The sequence below is a fragment of the Rhinopithecus bieti genome, unplaced genomic scaffold (genome assembly GCF_001698545.2).
Source record: "Rhinopithecus bieti isolate Rb0 unplaced genomic scaffold, ASM169854v2 scaffold_14826, whole genome shotgun sequence".
NCBI classification, from domain to species: Eukaryota; Metazoa; Chordata; class Mammalia; order Primates; family Cercopithecidae; genus Rhinopithecus; species Rhinopithecus bieti.
In genome coordinates, this window is record NW_016808328.1 from 2,178,797 (window position 1) to 2,199,078 (window position 20,282).

Genomic DNA, 20,282 nt, shown 5'->3' on the forward strand with positions numbered 1-20,282 from the left:
AAAAAAAAAAAAAAAAAAAAGAATTTAAAACCTCTTTACCCACTTTCCCACAGCATGGGTGAATATAGTGAGTTGTTAACTTCAAAGGCTCTTGCCGGCCGGGCACAGTGGCTCACGCCTATAATCCTAGCACTTTGGGAGGTCGAGGTGGGAGGATCAATTGAGGTCAAGAGTTCAAGACCAGCCTGATCAACATGGTGAAAGCCTGTCTCTACTAAAAACATTCAAAATTTAGCTAGGCGTAGTGGTGGGTGGTGTAATCCCAGCTACTCAGGAGGTTGAAGCAGGAGAATTGCTTGACCCTGGTGGGCGGAGGTTGCTGTGAGCCGAGATTGCACCACTGTACTCCAGCCTAGGCGACAGAGCAAGATTCCACCTCAAAAAAAAAAAAAAAAAAAAAAAAAGAGGCTTTTGCCTTTTAACAGTGTATTTGGTTGTTTGAGGTGGTCTCTTGCCTGTTGAAGGCTTGTGGGGATCCAGTGCAAGGCTAAAAGCAGGAAGGCACTGGGGCCTCATATTTCCCTAACCATTGCAAAGGCCTTGAAAACAGGTTTCATCTGTCTTTGACTTTTTTAAGGTAGCCAAATTGTCAGTGATGAAGATAACTACGTATCATCCAGGCCATTGGTTTTTCATCTTGGTTTCACCTTAGAAGCAGTTGAGAAGGTTTCAAAAATCAGTGCCTGGGCTCTGTCCTCTGGAGGGTGAGGCCTAGATATCTGTTGTTGTTTTTAACAGACTTTTTTTTTTTCTTGAGATGGAGTCTCGCTATGTTACCCAGGCTGGAGTGCGGTAGCACGATCTCAGCCCACTGTAGCCTCTGCCTCCTGGGTTCAAGCGATTCTCCTGCCTCAGCCTCCTGACTAGCAGTGACTACAGGCATGTGCCACCACACATCACACCCAGCTAATTTTTGTATTTTTTGGTGGGGCTAGAGACAGGGTTTCACCATGTTGGACGGCTGGTCTCGAACTCCTGACCTCAAGTGATCTGCCTGCCTCGGCCTCCCAGTGTCCTGAGATTGCAGGTGTGAGCCACTGTGCCCGGCCTGACTTGTATTTTTAAAGCTCTTGTAGGTAAGTGATTATAATGCTCACCAAGAGAATCTCTGATCTGGTCCAACTACCTCATTTTCAAGTTGGAGAAACTGAGGCTTGGAGGAGGAACTGACTTATCCTGGGTTACACAGAAAGTTAGCAGCAAAGCCAAGCTAAAGCCCAGGGCCTCTGCATCTCAGGCGTGTGCTCTGTTCTCAGGGCCCATTCCCCACCAGTTCCTGGAGCCTTTCATAGACAGGTATTGATGCCTTGCTCTGGGCCAGGTGTCAGGGCTACAGCGGTGAATGAGACATGGTCCCTATACTTAAGGAGCTCCTGTTACTGTGTCAGAGGTAGTCCAATATGGTGAGAGCTAGGGTGGCAGGCTCTTAGGAAAGGGGTACCTGAACCAAGCTGGGCTTGGGGGGAGGTTAGGGAAAGCTTCCTGGGGAGACACCAGAGCCTAACTCTGAAGGGTGACTTGGAATTAGGCAGCCAGAGGACTGAAGAAAGGACATTTTCCAGGCAGAGGATACAGCAGGGAAAAAGGATCAGCAGGAAACAGCACTGGAGCCTGGGGTATGGCAGGAGGGTACTGGCAGAAGAACAGGCAGGTCTGTGCTGCTGCAGTGTGAAGGTCACAGCCAGCTATGCTGAGAGATGGGGTTGGAGATGGAAGGAAACACCAGTTCATGAAGAGTCTCTTAAACCAAGCTGTGAAGCCTGGGCTTAATCCCAGGTGCAGTGGGAGCTACTGGAGGATTTTAAGGGAGTGACCTGGTCAGACTGTTAGTTGAAAGGAAGATTCTGGGTGGGATATGGTTAGAGAATGGAGAGGGGCCAAGAGTGGAGGCTGGGAGACCACTGAAGCCAGGAAGGATGGTTTCACTCTCCTGAAACAGAACAGTGGCAGTAGGAGTGGAGAGGGGAGAGAAGAGTGAAGGCACAGTTAGGTGTGGGCAGTAGAGTAGACAGAATCCAGTCATTCACTGAATGAAGGGGCCAGGTGTGGTAGCTCACGCCTGTAATCCCAGTACTTTGGGAGGTGGAGGAGGGTGGGTCACCTGAGGTCAGGAGTTCGAGACCAGCCTGACCAAACGATGAAACCCCATCTCTACTAAAAATACAAAATTAGCTGAACCTGGTGGCGTAGGCCTGTAATCCCAGCTACTCGGGAGGCTGAGGCAGGAGAATCACTTGAACCTGGGAGGCGGAGGTTGCAATGAGCTGAGATAGCGCCACTGCACTCCCGCCTGGGCAACAAGAGTGAAACTGTCTCAAAAACAAAACAAAAACACACACTCAGTGAATGAAGGGACTTTATCAATTGGCTATTGCTATGTAACAAGCTACCCTCAAACTTGGTGAATTACAACAACAGCATTTATTACTACGAATCATGTATTTGGAGGTTGGCTCATTTAATCTGAACTTGGCTGGGTATGTATTTTTTTTCCCCATAGGTTATTGGGGTACAGATGGTATTTGGTTACATGAATAAATTCGTTAGCAGTGATTCATGAGATTTTGGTGCACCCATCACCCAAGAAGCATACACGGCACCCTATTTGTAGTCTTTTATCCCTTGCCCCCCTCTCACCCTTTCCACCAAGTCCCCGAAGTCCATTGTATCATTCCTATGCCTTTGCGTCCTCATAGTTTAGCTCCACATATCAGTGAGAACATACAACATTTGGTTTTCCACTCCTTAGTTACTTTACTTAGAATAATAGTCTCCAGTTTCATCCAGGTCGTTGAAATACCATTATTTCAACGCTTTTTATGACTGAGTAGTATTCCATCGTATAAATCAGTTTCTTTATCCACTTACTGATTGATGGACATTCGGGTTGGTTCTATGATTTTGCAGTTGCGAATTGTGCTGCTATAAACATGCGTGTGCATGTATCTTTTTTGTATAATGACTTCTTTTCCTCTGGATAGATACCCTTGGCTGGGTATGTCTCCTGATCTTGGCTGGGCTCGCACATGTGTCTGCTGGTTGTGTGAGAGGTTCTGTTCTAGGCTGGGTTTGGCTGGAACAGCTCTGCTCCATGTCCTTGTCTCTCCCTGCAGGGACCAGTGTGCTAGCCCAGGGATGTTCTTCTCATGGCAGTGACAGAGTACAAGCAGACACATGCACAGCCTCTAGAGGACTACATTTGGCACCGGCTTACTGTCACTTCTGCCTCATTCTGTTGACCATAGCGAGTCCATGCTGAACCCAGAATCAAGGGACAAAAAATGCTCCTTTTGATGGGGGCAGGGAGAGGTGGCACAGGGCAGTAGAAGCATCGAGCTGAGCTGAGAGGGACACCAAACTGCCATGTGATCTTAGGCAAGTCACCTACTTCTCTGTCACTCATGTGACAGTCACGTGACATTGGTGCTGTTATTCGCATTTCCAGTGCGGCCAGGTGCGGTGGCTCACACCTGTAATCCCAGCACTTTGGGAGGTCGAGGTGGGTGGATCACTTGAGGTCAGGAGTTTGAGACCAGCCTGACCAACATGGTGAAACCCTGTCTCTACTAAAAATACAAAAATTAGCCAGGTGTGATGGTGTGTGTCTGTAGTCCCATCTACTTGGGAGGCTGAGGCAGGAGAATCGCTTGAACCCAAGAGGTGGAGGTTGCAGTGAGCCGAGATCGCACCATTGCATTCCAGGCTGGGCGACAGAGCGAGACTCTGTCTCAAAAAAGGAAAGGAAAGGAAAGAAAGGAAGAAGAAAAAGAAGAAGGAAGAACGGAAGGGAAGGGAAGGGAAGGAAAGGAAAAGGACTGGGTGCAAAGAGGTTCAGTGATGACTCCAAGTTCTCCCTGTAATCAGTGGAGCTGGTGTCTGAGGCTCTTGGGCAGTTAACCACTACTTTTTGGGGGGCGGGAGGGCAAAACTTCCAGAAAAGCAAAAGTACCCCAAACACAAGTATGCAGCCTGATGAATTTTCACAAAGTGAACACACCAGCTCAAGAAACAGAACATGACCTGCACTCAGAAGCCCCCTTTATATTCTTACAGGAAACACAATAGCCTGACTTCCCTCAGTGTAAGTCAGTTTTGCCTGTTTTTGAACTTTATGAAGTTTAAATCACACATGACGCCTGGCTTCTTCTGATTAACATTATGTCTATTAGATTCATCCACCTGTTTGTGTGTAGCTGGGAACCATTCTCATTGATGAAGAGTGATTCTTATAATCACTCTCTCTTATACGATTATGTCACAATTATTTATTCATTCTACTGTTTGTTGTAGTAGTTATTTTTTAGAAACAGGGTCTTGCTCTGTCACCCAGGCTGGGATTGCAGTGGCACTATTAGAGCTCACTGTAACCTCAAACTCTTGGGCTCAAAAGGTCCTCTCGCCCCAGCCTCCCAAGTAGCTGGGACTACAGGTAGGGGTGCTGTCATATCTGGCTTTTTTTTTTTTTTTTTTGTACATGAGTGTTCACAGCCACTTTATTTGTAGTAGCCCGTCAAGTAAATGGATAAATACATTTTGGTGTATCCATACAATGGAATACTATTCAGTAATAAAAGAGAACATGCAATAACATGGATGAAACTCAAAACAGTTACGCCAGATGAAAAAAGCCAGGCAAAAATGAGTAGATCTCTGATTTTACTTATGTCAAATTATGTAACATGCAAACCAATCCATACTGACTGTATTAGTGTGTTCTCAAGCTGTTAATAAAGACATGCCCAGTGAGACTGGGTAATTTATAAAGAAAGAAGCTGAATTGATTCACAGTTCCACATGGCTGGGGAGGCCTAACAATCATGGTAAAAGGTGAATGAGGAGCAAAGTAATGTCTTACATGGCAGCAGGCAAGCACTAATATTCTTTAACTTTTTTTTCTAGAGACTGGGTCTCCCTGTGTTGCCCAGGCTGGTCTCAAACTCCTAACCTCAAGCAGTCCTTCTGCCTCGGCCTCCCAAAGTGCTGGGATTATAGGTGTGAACCACTGTGCCTGGTCCATTCTACTGTAGATGCTTGTTTAGGTAGTTTGCAGTTTGGGGTTGTTATGAATAGTGCTGCTATGAACAATTCTTGCATGTATCTTTTGGTGGATGTACATACATGTTTTTCTTGGGTGTACAGCTAGGAATGGAAGTACTGGGCTGGAAATTTGGCGATCTTTTATTTTCTATGTTTCACAGAGGTGTTTGTTTGTTTTAAGATAGGGACTCACTCTGTCGCCCAGGCTAGAGTGCAGTGGCACCATCACAGCTCACTGTAACCTCAAACTCTTGGGCTCAAGCAGTTCTCCCACCTCAGCCCCCCAAGTAGCTAAGACTACAGATGCATGCCACCATGCCTGGCTAATTGTTAAATATTTTGGAGAGATGAGGTCTCGCTATGTTGCTCATGCTGATCTCAAACTCCTGACCTCAAGTGATCTCACCTCATCCTCCCAAAGCACTGGGATTACAGGCATGAGCCACCATGTCCTGCCCATTTTCCAGATTTTATGATTAGAGAAACTGAGGTGCAAGACTGATTTGTTTACACCTCAAGATACTGATTAGATTTTAAAACTGGCATTCAGATATAGGTAGAAAGAGAGAGCATGAAATGGGGGAGATGCATACACTTACACACACACCCATACCCATGTTAAAACTTTCCCGATTCGGCTGGGCGTGGTGGCTCATGCCTGTAATCCCAGCACTTTGGGAGGCCAAGGTGGGTGGATCACCTGAGATCAGTAGTTCAAGACCAGCCTGGCCAACCTCGTGAAACCCCATCTCTACTAAAAATTAAAAAATTAGCCGGTTGTGCTAGTGCATGCCTGTAATCCCAGCTACTCTGGAGGCTGAGACAGGAGAATCGCCTGAACCCAGAGGCGGAGGTAACATTGAGCCGAGATTGCCCCACTGCACAGCAGCCTGGGCGACAGAGTGAGACTCTGTCTTAAAAAAAAAAAGAAAAGAAAAACGAAGAGAAAAGAAAGAAAAGAAACTTTCCAGATTCTTCCCCACACATGTTCTATCCAACCCTCATTATATCTCTGGGAGGTAGACTCGATACCCTGATTTTTGCAGAGGAGAAAACTAAGGCTGTAGGAGGTCCCATGCAGGAGAGAGAATGAGATGAAATAACAGCTGTGGGTGCATTTTGTAAAATATAAAGCCCTGTCCAGATTTGCGCAGAGTGATTTCTCCACCCAGAGCTCACTCATCTGTACTACACAGCATCTACAGAAAGAACAGCCACAAATTACTCTGTGGGGGATGTATTCTACTGCAACAAATCTTTTTATCACAGAGCCTTACTTTTTTCTTCCAAAGAGATGAGACTGGCTTCTAAGGACACATTAAACCCATACATCCTTTTTGTTTCTGGCGAGGTTTTATGACTCACTTAGTTAAAGAGCCCTCAGAAAGTGGAGGCGACAGATCTTCCTGCAGGCTGAATGAGCCCTGGGTAGGAAGCTTTTGTAAGAGGCCAGCTTTTGCTGTTTGTAAGAGGCTAGCTTTTGCTGGCCGGGTGCGGTGGCTCATGCATGTAATCCCAGTACTTTGGGAGGCCGAAGCGGGTGGATCCCCCAGCACTTTGGGAGGCCCAGATGCACAGATCACTTGAGGCCAGGAGTACGAAACCAGCCTGGCCAACATGGTGAAACCCCTACTAAAATACAAAATTAGTTAGGCGTGATGGCGCATGCCTGTAATCTACATGGGAGGCTGAGGCAGGAGAATCAGTTGAACCCGGGAGGCAGAGGTTGCAGTGAGCTGAGATTGGGTCACTATACTCCAGCCTGGGCAACAGAGTGAGACTCTGTCTCAAAAAAACACCTGCTGTGTGCCAGCCACTGTGCTAGGCATGTTCTCCCTACTTCATTGAAGCCACATAACAATTCTGGGTGAAAGATGTCATTACCCCAATTTACAGATGAGGAGGAAGGGCCCAGGAGGTAAAAGGACTTGGACCCCACAGTAGGGATTGGTTAGTGGGAAGGAACCAAAAGTCCCCTGTCTTGACTGGGCACAGCGGCTCAGCCTCTAATCCCAGCACTTTGGGAGGCTGAGGCAGGAGTATCGCTTGAGCCCTGGAGTTCCATACCACCCTGGGCAACACAGCGAGACCCCGTCTCTACAAAAAAATAATGAAAATTCACTGGGCATGGTGGCTTGTGCCTGTAGTCCCAGCTACTTGGAGGGTTGAGGTGGGAGGATCACTTGAACCCGGGCAATCGAGGCTGCAGTGAGAGCCATGATCGTGCCACTGCACTCCAACCTGGACGACAGAGGAAGTCCCTGTCTCTGAAAATTAAAAAGAAGAAGAAAGTTCCCTGTCTTACTACCATTTCTCAAAGGCTGCTGTGTCCATGTGAACTGGCTCAGCTGGGAAAACACGAGTTGGTACAAATGAGGTTTCCTGGATAGACGGTCACTCATTGACATACAGGGATGGGAAGGCGTATTCCCTGGCCTGGAAGCCTCCTTCCTTCTCCTCTCCCAGGACAGGTGGTTCCTCTCCCTCAGCTTCTTTCTCTGCTCCGTTCTCCTGCCTCTCTCTACAGACCTGTTTTTTGTTTACCTTTGGCTTTTCTATTCCCCCCAAACCTTCCTTGATTTGGTAAAGGCTGCAGCGTGACTCCAGCCTCAGGACCCTTGGCCTGCAGGTTTATCTTCCCCCATCTTCTATCCAGCCCAGCTCCCCATGGTTGCCATTCTAAATTCCCAAGAGAGAATCTGATTGGCTCATTTTGGGTCACATGTCCACCGTGGTCCAATCAGCTGTAATCAAAGGTGGTCTCTGGAACAGGCCGGGATTGGTACATAAGTCTCTCTGTCTGCTTTTCTCTTTCCACCCCTCTTCAGAGATGCCAAAGCTGGGAGATTCATGGTGTGCCTGGAGTCCACGTGATCTGGACTTCAGGGGAGATGCTTGTGGCCTGGAGGTGGAGGCGGGGCCGAGAAAGGTCCTTGCTTCTGCTGCTGCTATCATGGCCCCTGGGAAAATGGGTGGGCAGGGAGGAAGCTCCTCGGTATGTCTGGGTTTCTGGCAATGGCAGACATCTCTCACCAAAACGGGCAGTGATACTTTGTTTCTGGTGAGGGAAGTGATCTTGTTGCCTGGATATCTGAATTTGGTTGGATGCACCATAGAGAACCCAGATAAATCACATTTGTGGTCACCATTGACTACAAGGCCAGGCATGGTGGCTCAGGCCTATAATCCCAAGACTTTGGGAGGCCAAAGTGAGTGGATCACTTGAGGCCAGGAATTTGAGACCAGCCTGGGTGACATAGGGACACCTTGTCCATAAATAAATAAATAAATAAACAAAAAGAAACCATTTACTATGTTGAGCATTTTGTATCCATGATATTGACAGTTTTCCCCAAACTCCTGTGAGATTTGGATTATCATCTCCATCACTGAGGCTGTGCAGGCTCAGAGAGGTGAAGTTATTCACCCAGTGGCCACAGCAAGAAAGCGAACCAACAGGAATTGGGACCTGAGAATGCCTGCTCTTAGCCACTGTACTCCTTCTTTGTTAGCATCATTACATTTGTTCAGGACTCTGCTGTTCACAACATATCACATACATGATCTTGCTGGAGCTACTCAATACTTCTTTAGGACAGCACAGCCAGGCTTTTGTTCTCATTTCACCAAGGAAGTAACTAAGGGTCAAAGAGGTTGTGCTTTGCCCATGGTTACCCAGCTGGTCAATGGCAAAGCTGGGACCAGAATGCAGATCTTCTGCACTAAAATTATCAATAGGTATTAATGTATCAACATATTGCTGGTAATAGGGTTCTTTTTCATAATATACAAAATAGATTGAGAAAAATTACATGCACTACCGAGTGCGATGGCTCACGCCTGTAATCCCAGCACTTTGGGAGGCTGAGGAGGGCAGATCACCTGAGGTCAGGAACTCAAGAGCAGCCTGGCCAACAAGGTGAAACCCCGTCTTTACTAAAAATACAAAGATTAGCCAGGCAGGGTGGTACGCGCCTGTAGTCCCAGCTACTCAGGAGGCTGAGGTGGGAAGATCACTTGAACCCGGAAAGCGGAGATTGCAGTGAGCGAAGATTGCATCACTGCATTCCCAGCTGGGTGACAGAGGAAGACTCCATCCCCCCGTTGAGAGAGAGAGAGAGAGAGAGAGAGAGAGAGAGAGAGAGAGAGAGAGAGAGAGAGAGAGAGAGAAAGATTACACATGCATCATTCCCTACAAAGCAGTACACACACGCGCGCACACACACACACACACACGAATAACAATATTGATGCACTCACCACCTACTTAAAAAATAGAACATCAGGCTGGGCATGGTGGTTGATGCCTATAATCCCAACACTTTGGGAGGCCAAGTTGGGAGGATCGCTTGAGCCCAAAAGTTCAAGGTTGCAGTGAGCTATGACTGTGCCATTGTACCTGGGTGACAGAGCAAGATCCTCCCTCTAAAAAAAAAAAAGACCAGGCATGGTGGCTCACACCTGTAATCCCAGCACTTTAGGAGGCCAAGGTGGGAGAATTGCTTGAGTCTAGGAGTTTGAAGACAAGCCTAGACAACATAGGGAGACCCCATCTCTGCAAAAAAAGTTAAATATCAGTTGGGAGTGGTAGTGTGTATCTGTGGTCCCAGCTACTCAGGAGGCTGAGGTGGGAGGGTCACTTGAGCCCAGGAGATCAAGGCTACAGTGAGCTCTGATCATGCCCCTGCACTCCAGCCTGGGTGATAGAGCAAGACTCTTTCTCAAAAAGGCCTGGCGTGGTGGCTCACACCTATAATCCCAGCACTTTGGGAGGCCAAGGCAGGCTGGCCAACATGGCGAAACCCCGTCTCTACTACAAAAAATGCAAAAATTAGCCGGGCATGGTGGTACATGCCTGTAATCCCAGCTACTTGGGAGGCTGAAGCAGGAGAATCACTTAAACCCGGGAGGCCGAGGTTGCAGTGAGTTGAGATAGTGAAAAGAACATAATTGAAACTTTTAAAACCCTTTATGATTATATTCCTCTGTCCTTTTCTCTCCAGGAGTAACCACTATCCTGAATTTTATTTATTTATTTTATTTATTATATTTATTTTATTTTATTTTATTTTTTTGTTGTTGTTTTGAGACAGAGTTCTCGCTCGTTGCCCAGGCTGGAGTGCAGGGCCGGATCTTCAGCCTCACTGCAGCTCCGCCCTCCCAGGTTTTACGGCCATTCTCCTGCCTCAGCCTCCCAAGTAGCTGGACTACCAGGCGCCGCCCACTCGGCCCGCTAGTTTTTGTATTTTTTAGTAGAGACGCCGGTTTCAGCCGTGTGTAGGCAGGAGGTCTCGATCTCCTCGACCTCGTGATCCGCCCGTTCTCGGCCTTCCAAAGTGCTGGGATTACAGGCTTGAGCCACCGCGCGCCGCCCCTATTTATTTATTTTGAGACAGAGTCTCGCTCTGTCGCCCAGGCTGGAGTGCAGTGGCGCGATCTCGGCTCACTGCAGCCTCCGCCTCCCGGGCTCACGCCATTCTCCTGCCTCAGTCTCCCGAGCAGCTGGGACTACAGGCGCCCGCCACCACGTTCGGCTAATTTTTTTGGATTTTTAGTAGAGACGGGGTTTCACTGTGTTTGCCAGGATGGTCTCGATCTCCTGACCTCGTGATCCGCCCACCTCGGCCTCCCAAAGTGCTGGGATTACAGGCATGAGCCACCGCACCCGGCCCCTGAATTTTATATTTTTAATTTCTTTGCTTTTCCTTATGGTTTTGCCACATATATTTATCTCCCTAACAGTTTGTTTCTTCTTGCATGTTTTTGACTTTGGCACTCTGCCTTGTTTGTGATAATCACCATTTTGGTGTGTGTAGCTGTGGTTTATTCTGTTTCGCTTCTCTGTAGCACTCCATCGTAGGAATATGCCATATGCTACCATTCTGCTGTTGATGGACGTTTGGTTGTTTTTAGTTGTTTGCTATTTCATGCTACTAGGACCATTCTTGTTTCTGTCTTCTAGTGAACACAGAAGAGTTTCTCTGCCACGCATACCCAGCAGTGGAATTGCTGAATCATGAGGTAGTCATCACATCTTTAGTTTTATGAAATAATTCTAAATTGTTTGCTTCTTTAGTTTTATGAAATAATACTAAATTGTTTGCTTATGAAGTATCTCCAATCACTGTGTTGCCCAGGCTGGTCTTGAACTCCTGGGCTCAAGCAATCATCCTGCCTCAGCCTCCCAAGCTGCTTACTCTTATTAACTGACATGACATGATCAGATTTAAAATGCTGTACTTTTCTACTAAGTGAAAATGGCATCTTGTTGTCATTTTGATTTTTTTTTTTTTTTTTTTTTTGAGACGGAGTCTCACCATTGTCCTGCCTCAGCCTCCCGAGGAGCTGGGAATACAAGCACCGCCACCTCGCCCGGCTGGTTTTTTACATTTTTAGTAGAGACGGGGTTTCACCGTGTTAGCCAGGATGGTCTCGATCTCCTGACCTTGTGATCCTCCCACCTCGGCCTCCCAAAGAGCTGGGATTACAGGTGTGAGCCACCGCGCCCGGCTTCATTTTGATTTTTCTTTCTTTCTTTTTTCTTTTGTTTAAAATAGATAGTCTCGCTATATTGCCCAGGCTGGTCTTGAACTCCTGGGCCCAAGAGATCCTCCCACATGAGCCTCCCAAAGTGTTGGGATTACTGGCATAAGCCACCACACCCGGCTTTCATTGTCATTTTAATTTTTTTTTTTTTGAGACGGAGTCTCGCTCTGTCGCCCAGGCTGGAGTGCAATGGCACGATCTTGGCTCACTGCAACCTCTTCCTCACAGATTCAAGTGATTCTCCTGCCTCAGCCTCCTGAGTAGCTGGGATTACAGGTGCCTACCACCACGCCCGGCTAATTTTGCATTTTAGTAGAGATGGGGTTTCACCATGTTGGCCAGGCTGGTCTCGATCTCCTGACCTCAGGTGATCCACCGGCCTCAGCCTCCCAAAGTGCTGGGATTACAGGTGTAAGCCACCATGCCTGGCCTGTATTTTTCATTTTATTATTTGAAGTGTGACGGGAAAGAGAGAGTTGCTTGTAGAGCTACAGTCCATGTCTCCAAAAGCAACTAGATTATGAAAACTTCTCCCACCTTTGTTCACAATGGGGAGGGATAGCAGGCAGGAGAGAAGACAGTCTCTGAATTGTGTTACTTCTTTCAAAGCTACAGCCTAGCCTTCCCAACCAAGTCTGTCCGCTCCTGTCCCTGTGTCCCTGTCCTTCTTCCCAAGATGTCACCGAGGGCTGGAGGGCTTGCACACATACCAGCCTCCTGAGCCTTTCTGAACCCACGCCTTTCACTGAAATGAGGTCACTGGAATGCTTGGAACTCAAGGAGTGACCGCATGAGTTTGTGGGGCAGGCACACCAGGCTTCCATGGGAAATGACGCACCTCAGTCACCCAGACTGTCTGCAGGGGAGAAAGTTTCAAAGAGCTCACCAGAGTTCACATTTTCCCCGTGAACCAAAATGGGAGCAAAACTTCAGCCAGAGGCTTTTGGGGTGGAGCCTGGGGAGAGCTGGGGTAGGAGGGGGTCATCAAACCAGCTATGCACGCATGCCTTAAGGCTTTTCATCCTCAACTGAGGCAATGTAGGCAAGGGTAGAAATTTCTTGAGATCTCTGGACCTGGTTTTTCCACTTCCAGCCAAGTGGCCTTGGGCAGGTGACATCACCTCTTTGAGCATTGGTTGGGTCATTCTAAGTTGGGAGCCATGTTGCCCACTTTACAGGTTGGGTGACTCTTAGCCCCAAAGCTAGCTCAGTGCCTGGAATATAGCAAGAGCTCTTCAAAAGATATTGTTATAATATCCTTTAAACTGTAATATATGTTTTGGAGTTGGTGGCTTAGGATTGGTTTTCTTAAATTGAGGCTTTCCCCTCTCCTCCAGGCAGATTTTTATTTTTTATAATGNATCAAAAAAGATTTGGCATAGTATAAGGAGTTTGGTAGTTTTTCCCAATGAGAAAATTTTGGTTACCTCAAAAGAACAAATTGAATGAAATGAGTTAATGAGTATGGTGACTCATTTGATTTCCACTGAAATGAGTTAATGAGAATGGTGAAGTCTTGAGCTGCTCAAGAAGCTTAAGTTTTTTTCTAAATTTTTATATATCCCCTTAAACTACTAATTTAGTCAATACATATTTGAGAACACTGACTTTGAACTAAGTCTGCAGACTACAAAGAACACTGAGGCAGAGCCTCTTTCCTAAGAAAAACACTGTTTAGAAAATAAATCAAGTGCATCAGCCAAAGCCAGTGGAGATCTTATTTCTTCCTGATTTAAATTATTGTAAATTTTTCATTGCTAAGTGGTGTTAGAATAGCAGAGGTTGGAAAGAGGTTGGATGTAGGATGTTTTGAGCTCTTTGTGAGAGCAGAAAATTGGAAATTGAATCTATAGAAACAATCCTTTCACAGAATGTTGCTTTATTATTTTGCTAGCCCTGTGTTCAGAAAGATTTAAGTTCTTGGCCCCAATTTATATGTAACAACTATGACCATTAACTTAATAGATTCCAGTGAGTAATGTAGAGCCTCCTACTATGATTAACCTAGCATTTATTCCCTCTTCTGGATCAGGTACCTTTCAGTCTGTGGTGAAGGGACCACCTTTTTTTTTTTTCCTAGTTTATTGTAGACTAATACTTTGGTTAAATAAAAAATGAATTTCTAGAAAAATGAAATCTTGAACCCCAATTTGTGTTGTACATAACAAATATAAAATGTTATAATCAACATAAAAGGAAAAAGAATTATAAAAACTATGCATTGCTCATTTATTTATGGGAAATTAATATGGACAATCACTGTTACACTCATAATTTTGTGTTCCTCAATTATTTTTCTAAAATCATGAGAGAAATGCTGAGTCCCCATATTAAATGTCTATATGCATACTTTGATCAAACAGGTATAGCAATGTTTAATGTAAGTGAGGTTGCTTACTACAATAAGTTGACACTGCTACTTGCAGAGGATAAGGGATAGCTAAACCATTTTCTACTACACTATTAGCAGAAAAGACAGTGTCACATATATATGTTCAGGAGAACAGAAGATTTTAAAGCAATTTTAGTAAGCTCGGGCAAGTTATAATTTAACTTCAAAATTTGTCTTTATTCCTCAATGATAGCCAATTACAACAATTTATAAAGTTAGAGTCAAATTTAAATTTTATCTCAATGACACGAACTTTGAATTCATGAATTCTGTGTTGGTTTATTCTGAAAATCAGAACATTCTATAAAATATGTACCATGTTTGATAACTTTTTGCAACTGTGCAATATAAAATTTATCACCTACTTCATTGATAATTATTATCAAGTTACATCATAACAACTTATGGAAGCTATTCTTCCAAGCGTCTTTCACTTTGCCCTTTGATGTTATTGGCCATTGGAAAACATCTTGCATTTTTTTCCTTGCAGGAAATATTAAGCTCAGTAAAAATATTGAAGATAATCTGGCAAATAAACAAGTGTGGCTATCCAGTTTACATCTTTAAAAAGTTGGGACCAAACTGGCTTCCTGTCTTGCAGAAAAAGATAAGGGTTTGATCTATGGTTCAAACATTTTTGACAGAACTTCTCTTTACTTGTTACTCAGCATGCAATAATAGTTCGTTATGATTGGCTTCCTTATTATCACATAATAAAGAGAATAAACTAGTAAACTAGTATCTAATGCACTAGCCTTTATGTAACCACAACTTTTACTATGTCACTAAACACATTATTTAGTTTGGCTGATATCACAGCAAAATTTTCTGAAGGAGCCACTGTATTAAGTTACATTCATTCTCCAGCAGCTTCTTTAATCTGCGGAGTCAGTACTCCAGAAAGTTTTATAATCAATGCAACCGCACCAGCAAAACATACCCCTACCTAAAACTTAAACTTCCAATTCACCAACAATGTAAACTTCCTTAGTTGTATATGGTTCAGAGCTAGTTGTGTTTATTGCCAAAGAACTTCTTTAAAATTCTGATATCATGTTTAAATTGTACATACACTAAAAAGATTTGCCTGTGTATTCAAGTTAAAATAAATGTTGCTGGCTTTTTTTGAAGTTGGTTTTCATATCATTAGTTATGAAACATAGTACCCTTTTTACCACAGATTCACCCAATGTTTCTAAGCAAATTTTAGTTTTCACAAATACCTTGGCAATGTGTATATACATTTTAAATCTTACTTAAAATGCTACTTTATTATAGGAAGTCCACAAAGTATATAGTTTGTGCATGGTATATTGGCATCTACTTCTGGTGACTTTTTAATTAAATACTCTTTCAAAAAATTATTTTGGCTTTTTGTTTGTAAGAAGCATTTATGATTCCATTGTTTTATTAGCCAACACCTCAACAAGTGGTTTTACTATTTCACCAACAATGACAGCTGCAAACCCAAGCTCCACAGAGGAGTAAAAGCAGCATAAACTTTTTGTCTTAAGAAAAAAAAAAATCACATATTATTTGGAATCACTTCTATTGTACTGTTTTCAGAAAAGGTATGTCTTGTTTTGACAAAAATCCAGTGAAGCTTAATTCACCAACTATAAATAGGCTACTTCTCTAATTTGGCCAGTAATGTTGAACTACATACTTAAAGCAGCTTTGATTAAAATGTAAATGATCGTAAAAATACGTTTAAAAAGAAACCTGACAGTCTCTCAGATTTTTATACATATTTTGGTGACAGCTAAGAAACCTTAAAATATAGGTTTTAATGTGGGGTCCTACTGTGCATGATGCAGTGATCCCCTACTGGGATGCAGATTGCACAACATAAAACTCACCTTGCAAGTTCAACAGCATCCCCTTCAACAAGAGTTTACTGATTATATTTGAATGATGTAGCAATGTCAAATTGCTATAAAAGTTTCTGAACAATTTCTGTGCTTATTGCAGACCAATAATACAGTTTGTGGATTAGCACTGGTCTATTGCCCATTGCTCTGAATAATTTTTAAAGAAGTAAAACATACAAAAGAAATACTACAGGTTTCTTTTAAAAGTTATTAAGGAAGAAAGCTTTAGACTATGATGCGCCTAAACAGGAGTATAGAATTAAAAATTCTTGGCCAGGCAAGGTGGCGCACACCTTTAATCCCAGCACTTTGGGAGGCTGAGGCAGGCAGATCACTTGAGCCTAGGAGTTCCAGACTAGACTGACCAACATGGCAAAACCCTGTCTCTACCAAAAACACAAAAACTAACCAGGTGTGGTGGCGGGCACCTGTAATCCCAGCTACATTGGGGGCTGAGACTGGAGGATGACTTGAGCCTGGGAGGTTGAGGCTGCAGTGAGCCAAGACTGTGCCACTGCACTTCAGCCTGGGCAACAGAGTGAGACCCTGTCTCAAAAAAGAAGGAAAAGGAAAGGGAAAGGGAAAGAGAGGGAAGGGAAGGGAGAAAGAAAGAAAAGAAAGAGAGAAAAGAAAGGAAAGGAAAGCAAAAGGAAAGGAAAGGAAGAAAGAAAGAAAACATAATAACAACATTTTTAAAAATAGACTTCTGGCCAGGTATGGAGGCTCACGCCTGTAATCCCAACACTTTGTGAGGCTGAGGCAGGTGGATCACAAGGTCAGGAGTTCAAGACCAGACTGGCCAACATGGTGAAACCTCGTCTCTACTAAAAATACAAAAATTAGCTGGGCGTGAGGGCATGTGCCTGTAGTCCCAGCTACTTGGGAGACTGAGGCAGGAGAATCGCTTGAACCCAGGAGGCGAGGTTGCAGTGAGCCGAGATCGCGCCACTGCACTGTAGCCTGGCGACAGAGTGAGACTCCATCTCAAAAATAATAAATAAATAATAAAAAATAAATAAAAAATAAAATTATTCATGCTCACTATAGGACATCTGAAAAATTCAAATGAGTAGAAAAAAGGCCACGACCCCCCATACTTTGTAGAGAAATACATTGTAACAATTTGACTTCTTTCCTGATGGTCTTTATCTTTCCCCATGTACAGTTTTATTTTGTTTCCATTGTTGCTAAATAAATAGAATGACGCTTTCTGATTCACAACTTACAGAGCTGATTTCATGTACTTCTAACACGCTTGTGATGATTCCAACAGCTATGACACTTTGTCCCCTCTGGGAATTGCATGGGTGGGGCACATCACCCACCCCTGTATTCTGATACTTTCTAGAATGCCAGTTCCACAGCACCATGGCCAGCTTTAAGTAGTATCTTTTTAATCATGTAGTTCATCTCAGGCTTCCACGTTGTCCTTCTAGAACCTAACTCTATTTTTTTTTTCTTTTTTAAACCCCAGATCTTCTGAATATGTCCCCATTCCGTGAGCCCACAGTGATCTGTTTGTTTTGCCTGGTCCCAGCTCATGCATTCTTCGAGTCTTGGTAACCAGGATGTTTTGTCTGTTCAGGCTCTAAACGATCAGTGGGACAGGAACTGAAGTTAAGTAGCTCAGGAGGCATCAGGATGAACCTGGGAAAACCGCGAGCCGCTGTGCTGACTGGACTCCTCTCTGAATCAGCTGGAACTTCTTTTTGTGTCTAGTTTTAAAAGCTCCTCGGAGGCAATCCTAAATCCAGAATCGTTTCAATTATTATGAGGGGAATTCTGAAGTTCTCATTAAACACACGAATGACTCAAGCTTTGAAAAGAGCCAGATGCCAAAGGCAAGAATCCCAGGGCATTGCCCACCTGGGTGTGATCCCCTGATAACTGTCTAACGAATTCAGCATGTGTCCCCCGGGCATGACCATCTGCTGGGCAAAGCTCCAGGACCCTGAGACATCCTGGAATTCCTGCGGTTTAGGAAAGACCTTTAACTACCAGTGGTAGTTGTCTCATCATTCTTCAAATAATCTGGTCTTGTTTATTATTATCATTATTATTTAATTTTATTTTATTACAGCTGTACTTGGAGAATAGTCCGGTCTTGAGGCCTTTTCACTGTGGTCTGTTCTAGTGTACGGCTCCCACCAGTGCGAAGCAGAAGGATGACTTTGCTCTGTTGTCAGGACAACCTTGAAGGAAGGAGCCAAATGTGTGGAGGTCTGTGGGAAGAGAGAGCCACCTAGCATGTCCCCACTGAACCAGTCAACAGAAGGCATTCCCCAGGAGGCCTCCAACAGATCCCTGAATGCCATAGAAACCCCAGAGGCTTGGGATCCCAGGACCCTCCAGGCACTCAAGATCTCCCTTGCTGTGGTCCTTTCCATCATCACACTGGCCACAGTCCTCTCCAACGCCTTTGTACTCACCACCATCTTACTCACCAAGAAGCTCCATACCCCTGCCAACTACCTGATTGGCTCCCTGGCCACCACTGACCTCTTGGTTTCCATCTTGGTCATGCCCATCAGCATTGCCTATACCATCACCCACACCTGGAACTTTGGCCAAATCTTGTGTGACATCTGGCTGTCTTCTGACATCACGTGCTGCACGGCCTCCATCCTGCATCTCTGTGTCATTGCTCTGGACAGGTACTGGGCGATCACGGATGCCCTGGAGTACAGTAAACGCAGGACGGCTGGCCACGCGGCCACCATGATTGCCATCGTCTGGGCCATCTCCATCTGCATCTCCATTCCCCCTCTCTTCTGGCGACAGGCCAAGGCCCAGGAGGAGATGTCGGACTGCCTGGTGAACACCTCTCAGATCTCCTACACCATCTACTCCACGTGTGGGGCCTTCTACATTCCCTCGGTGTTGCTCATCATCCTATATGGCCGGATCTACCGGGCAGCCCGGAATCGCATCCTGAATCCACCCTCACTCTATGGGAAGCGCTTCACCACAGCCCACCTCATCACAGGCTCTGCAGGGTCCTCGCTCTGTTCGCTCAACCGCAGCCTCCATGAGGGGCACTCGCACTCGGCTGGCTCCCCTCTCTTTTTCAGCCACGTGAAAATCAAGCTTGCTGACAGTGCCCTGGAACGCAAGAGGATTTCTGCTGCTCGGGAAAGGAAAGCCACTAAAACTCTGGGCATCATTCTGGGGGCTTTTCTCATCTGCTGGTTGCCCTTCTTCGTGGTATCTCTGGTCCTCCCCATCTGCCGGGACTCCTGCTGGATCCACCCGGCCCTCTTTGACTTCTTCACCTGGCTAGGCTATTTAAACTCCCTCATCAATCCAATAATCTACACTGTGTTTAATGAAGAGTTTCGGCAAGCCTTTCGGAAAATTGTCCCTTTCCGGAAGTCCTCTTAGTCTTACTCGGTGATGACTCTTGTTATCTTTTGTGTCCTGTAACCTAATCAGGATTTTTTTATTATTATTATTTTCTGAGACCTGGATTAATTAATGATATCTTGAGTCTTGGTTCAATCAACAGAATTGTTCTTTTTCCTGTTGTTTTCTTAATTTCTGAAAGAGCTGTGGGCAGGGGGGCAGGACTGAAGATTTCACTACTTAGCATAGTATTTTCTTTCTTTCTTTCTTTTTTTTGAGATGGAGTCTTGCCCTCTTGCCAGGCTGGAGTGCAGTGGCACAATCTCAGCTCACCACAACCTCCGCCTCCTGCGTTCAAGAGATTCTCCTGCCTCAGCCTCCAGAGTAGCTGGTGCTACAAATGCATGCCACCAAGCCCAGCTAATTTTTGTATTTTTAGTAGAGACGGGGTTTCATCATGTTGGCCAGGATGGTCTTGATCTCTTGACCTTGTGATCCGCCCACCTTGGCACCCCAAAGTGCTGGGATTACAGGCATGAGCCACTGTGCCTGGCCCACGTAATGTTTTCACAGTTCCTCTTTGTTGGAAGAAATGTGACCTACGAGATCCCTAGTTGATACAGTTGAGATGAGAAGCTATCTGACTATAGAAAAGACCCTGGGCTCAAAGGGAAGGCTCTCTGGTCTACCTGAGATCTATATGGAGCTTAAAGGAGGGTGGATAAGATTAATGACCTGAATTGAAAGAGAATTTGGAGCCAGGATGGATCTCCGTTCTGTATGGCACCTTGATTGGAAAATAATATCCATGCGTTTCTTCCACTGAGTCTTTCTTAGATTAAATCTCTCCCAGTTTCCATGAAGAGAAAGTCAGTATTTGTAGTGCCAATGATACAGAGTGACTTGGAGAGAGATTCAGAGATTAGGGGTAGCGGGAGGAGGAAGGTTTTGGGACCAGACTGACTACCCTGTACCCTTCCTTCTTCCCCAATATCCCTGCGCCATCTTCACATTCTGAAGTTAAAACCCATGATCACCCCTTTGAAGTAGATTGACCGGCTTTAGACCCCCCCCCCCGCCTCTCCCCAAGCTTT

At 45.1% G+C, this 20,282-nt stretch overlaps 1 protein-coding gene across 3 annotated transcripts in view; it reads left to right on the forward strand.

The window, feature by feature from the left end:
• The window catches only part of HTR1D (5-hydroxytryptamine receptor 1D), a 28,571-nt gene extending 9,072 nt beyond the window's left edge, over positions 1 to 19,499 (forward strand). Inside the window, exon 2 of one of the 3 annotated variants that reach the window (XR_001888065.1) lies at positions 11,000 to 11,055. Coding sequence is in view for 2 of the 3 variants with exons in the window: in XM_017886453.1 (XP_017741942.1) it covers positions 18,094 to 19,227 (1,134 nt within the window). In the remaining variant the exon portion in view is untranslated. Of the gene's footprint in view, positions 1 to 10,999; positions 11,056 to 17,320 lie in introns of those variants that run through there. The other 2 variants (XM_017886453.1, XM_017886452.1) reach the window with 2 other exon arrangements.
• Positions 19,500 to 20,282: the final 783 nt, after the last annotated feature.